The sequence below is a fragment of the Rhagoletis pomonella genome, unplaced genomic scaffold (genome assembly GCF_013731165.1).
Source record: "Rhagoletis pomonella isolate Grant_MI unplaced genomic scaffold, Rhpom_1.0 Rhpom_scaffold_00002, whole genome shotgun sequence".
Taxonomy (NCBI): Eukaryota; Metazoa; Arthropoda; class Insecta; order Diptera; family Tephritidae; genus Rhagoletis; species Rhagoletis pomonella.
Genome location: NW_023458556.1, coordinates 61,714,797 through 61,718,857, shown reverse-complemented (window position 1 = coordinate 61,718,857; position 4,061 = coordinate 61,714,797). Strand labels below are relative to the sequence as shown.

Sequence of the window (4,061 nt, the reverse complement as noted above, 5' to 3'; positions counted from 1 at the left end):
TGGAAAAGGGGGCGTGGCACCTTCCATACAAACCGAATTTTTCATACTGTATATCTCTGGAGGAGTTGATGGTAGAGTGCTCGAACATGGTATGGAGATATATGAAACCAATCGCATGCTCATGGAAAAAAATTGTGGTTATTGGAAAAGGGGGCGTGGCACTTCCCATACAACCGATTTTTTCATACTGCATACCTCTGGAAGTGTTCACGATAGAGTACAGGAATTTGGCGATTAGGGTGTCCCTATCCTAAAATAATTTTCTCTATTTTTTCTTTTAGATCTTTTGGTATTTTTGTATGAAAAATCTAATATATAAAAATATCGTGTCACGGTGTTTGTGGTCGATTTCCTCCGAAACGGCGTAACCGATTTGAATGAAATTTTTTGTGTATATTTCGTAGGTATGACAATAGGGTGTAAAGTATGTTTCATACCGCTAAGTGAAGGGGACGTGGCACCTCCCATACAAACCAAATTTTTCACACTTTATATCTCTGCAAGTGTTCATGGTAGAGTACTGGAACTTGGTATGTCCAAGACATATAAAATCAAACGCATAGTCATGAAGAAAAATTTGAAAGAAGAAAAATTTGAAGAAAAAGGGGCGTAGCACCTCCAATGCAAACCGAATATTTCACACTGCATATCTCTGGAAGTGTTCATGGTAGAGTACTTGAACATGGTATGGAGATATGAGAAATCACTCCCATACTCTTAGGAAAAATTGTGGCTATTTTATAAGGGGGGTGTGGCGCCTTTCAAATGGTACTGAAGCTAATACGTATCTTTGTATGCATATACAATTTTGCTAGGTTATTTAAGATGGTAATGGAAATATGCCTTCCGACAACCACCAAACCGTAATATTAGAAGATAAACGCGTCACTGAAAATCATGGACGTGAACTGTTGGTGAAAATGTTGTACCAAAATGTTTCAATACAAAAAATTAATTTTGGGCGGGACGAAGTTCGCCGGGTCTGCTAGTATATATATAAAATACATAATTATTATTATTTACATTTGATTAATATGTGTACGTATGAAATAAATGGTTGCATACCGTTAGGTACTATATTTTTAAATTTCGCCAAAAGTGGCAGCTAAAATAAATGGCAAGTCGAGTTTTTATTAATTTTAATTTATTTACAGATTTTACAAGGGGAACTTGATTTCAGCATGATTTGATTTTTTTACCACCACTGTCTTAACATCAACTGTCATTTCATATGTATGGGCCAGTATGCAGCTCTCAAGAAAAGCAAAAACTCCATATAAAATGATGTACAAGAAATGGCAAAGAAATTTGCTACGCTTTCTACTACGGTTTTATAAAGTTTTTTGTGAAAAAAGAGCACAAGGCAACCCATGTTTGCAACAGAAATATATGTATGCCCGTTCCATTATTTCTTGAGGAAAGAGTGAGGCAACAGGCTGTCAGATGTCATACACGAAATAACGGCAATTTTTTTCTTGAGAGCTGATAACTGGCCTTATGTATATAGTTTGACAATTCATTTGCATTGGATACAGATGGATTTGAGCGATTTTCGATTATTATATAATTCATTAGTAATATGCCGTATTTTCACTGGCTTTAAATGATACAAAAATTGTACGACAAAAATCGACAGATGTTAAGACACAAATAAATAAATAAATAAAAGGTGTGGATGTGGGGTAAAAGCCATATTCGAACATCCCTAATACTCCTCACGCGAACTATAAGATACATAAATACATACATACGTACTAAAATTATTCTCACGCACATACATAGTTACATATGATGTACATACATCCCTATAAGTGGTTATGTGTGTTTGTGTACATTAATATAACTACTGTAAATATTACTGCAATAGAACATACATGCGTACACATTTACATACATAGAACATACGCGTAAGCATAAATACAATACATACTCGTAGATACTTACAAATATACATACATAAATCAGCAAAAATAATAAATACATATTTATTTTGTATGAAGAAGAAATCAAATAAAAAATTAAAATTTAAATTGAATTTAGCATTAAGAAACAGTCTAGGAGAGGAGCTAAAGAGCAGAACATAACAAAAAAAAATTAAAACAACTGAGAAATTAAACAACTCAAATTTAATGTTGATTTCAATCGAATATTTTACGCCTTCAGATATCAATATGTTAAAGAGATACAGACCTACTTTTACATTTTTTACAAAGCAAGAGAAAAAAGTAAACAAACAAATAATAAAACGGCAAAGAAATAGATAACATCTATTAGTTTTATGCGTATGAATAGAAGAGGCAAAAAAAAATAAAATAAAAAATGCAACAAAAAGCGAGCAAAAAAAAATATAGCTACACAATTACAACAACAAGAACAATTGACGAACATACATACAGTAAAACATACAACGTAGACACAGACCGCAGCAAGATGTGAATTTAATTTTTAATTGCAATTTTTAAAGCAATAATTTATTATATACTGTAACGTATCAAAAACAACAACAAATTATGAAAAAGAGAAAACCAAAAAAGATAACTTTAAACAATTAAGCAAATAACCAACAAAATAAACAAGTGCAGCTGAATTTATAATTTTCTAAAAAAAAACAAAAAGAAAGTGTAAATGCAGAAAAGGGTAACAGTACGAGTACAGTACGCAGAGAAAATATACATATGAACTTAACACAGAATTTCCGATATTTCACATGCAATCATACATACATCATATGTACATACAAATGCATACAAACAGACATGAAACGCATTTGAGATAATTTATTTCGCAATTCAGAACGCAAAAACACAAAGCAAAAAAAAAAAAACAAAAACACCGGCTATACCGCGCGTCATACAAACTCATCATGTAATCGAAAGATTTATAAGTATGTAGTATGTAAAATATTGTAAAACTAACGAGTTTTTCGAACACGCGAATCAATACATATGAACTTGTATAATTATATGTATATGTGCATAAATACAAACAAATCGTTCCAACTAAGAACATAAATACATTTTTTCAAGTAATATTGTACGTACATACACATTTACTATTACTGGTAGTAATAGGTGTACGAAGAAATACTCACTGTACTGTAAGAATCAACATGCATACATTCAAACATACATACATACATACAATACGTACATAGAAACGAGTACATACTACCCTTTCAAGAAATAAAACCAATGCGATTTTTATTTAAGAAAAAATATGCGAATATTTTTTTATTTACTAAGTGGAAGTTGTCATCATTGGTGAGAACAAACAAAAACTAATCAATTAATTCGGGAACATCCACATCTTCATTGTTGCAAATAGTTTTTATGTCCACAGTTCCCTTTAAATCCGATTTGCTGCAAATGGAGAGAATATTAGTTCTTATTGCAGTTTTTTTTGGAACTACATACATACAAAAAACAGCGGGTGCGAAAAAATAGCACCCATTTTTTGTTGCCAAAGTTAATTATGAAGAAACCAGTAGGTTATTTAAAAAAAAAAAACTGTTCTTTATTGGTTGGCATACGATTTCCAACATTTTTGCACAAAAAAAATCTTAACCCTTGACGACTGATGGGTCAAAAGTGGTCACTTTCTAATTTGTGGTTTTATTGACAAAGTTTTAATGCAGTTTTTTTAAATATTTATATTTAAGAAAGAAATACCGCTAAGTTACAAAACCAATTATTACCGTGGCTAATTTAAAAAATATATTGTCCAATTAACTAATTTCAATTGAAAACCCGAAAGCTCTAAACTTCCTTATTTGCCTGCTTAAAAGTTAAAAAGAGCAGTTTTTGCAGCAACCCTAAAGGTAAATAGTTCACTACTGGGGATTTACATGTAAACCTATCAAAGTCAGGTGTTTATGCCTCGAGAAGTGGCCAGTCTGCAGTCCCATCTGCTCAATGAAAGCAAATGCCTAGCAAGACCCTCTGAGATTGAGTGCAACATTAATTTTGTCCACCTGCAGCCGCTCGAAGTCTCCCAGTCATTGCTGAGCGAAGTATTCACCCACACCCCTATTCTGCAACTCTTTCGTATTCGGATTTTGCTAC

At 32.3% G+C, this 4,061-nt stretch overlaps 1 protein-coding gene across 1 annotated transcript in view; it reads right to left on the bottom strand.

Moving 5' to 3' along the window:
* Positions 1-3,125: 3,125 nt before the first annotated feature.
* The window catches only part of LOC118733914 (protein tilB), a gene marked incomplete at its 3' end in the record, with an annotated part of 32,903 nt that continues 31,967 nt past the window's right edge, over positions 3,126-4,061 (bottom strand). The window contains 1 exon segment of the mRNA XM_036463545.1: positions 3,126-3,359. Within this exon segment, the coding sequence (XP_036319438.1) occupies positions 3,278-3,359 (82 nt within the window).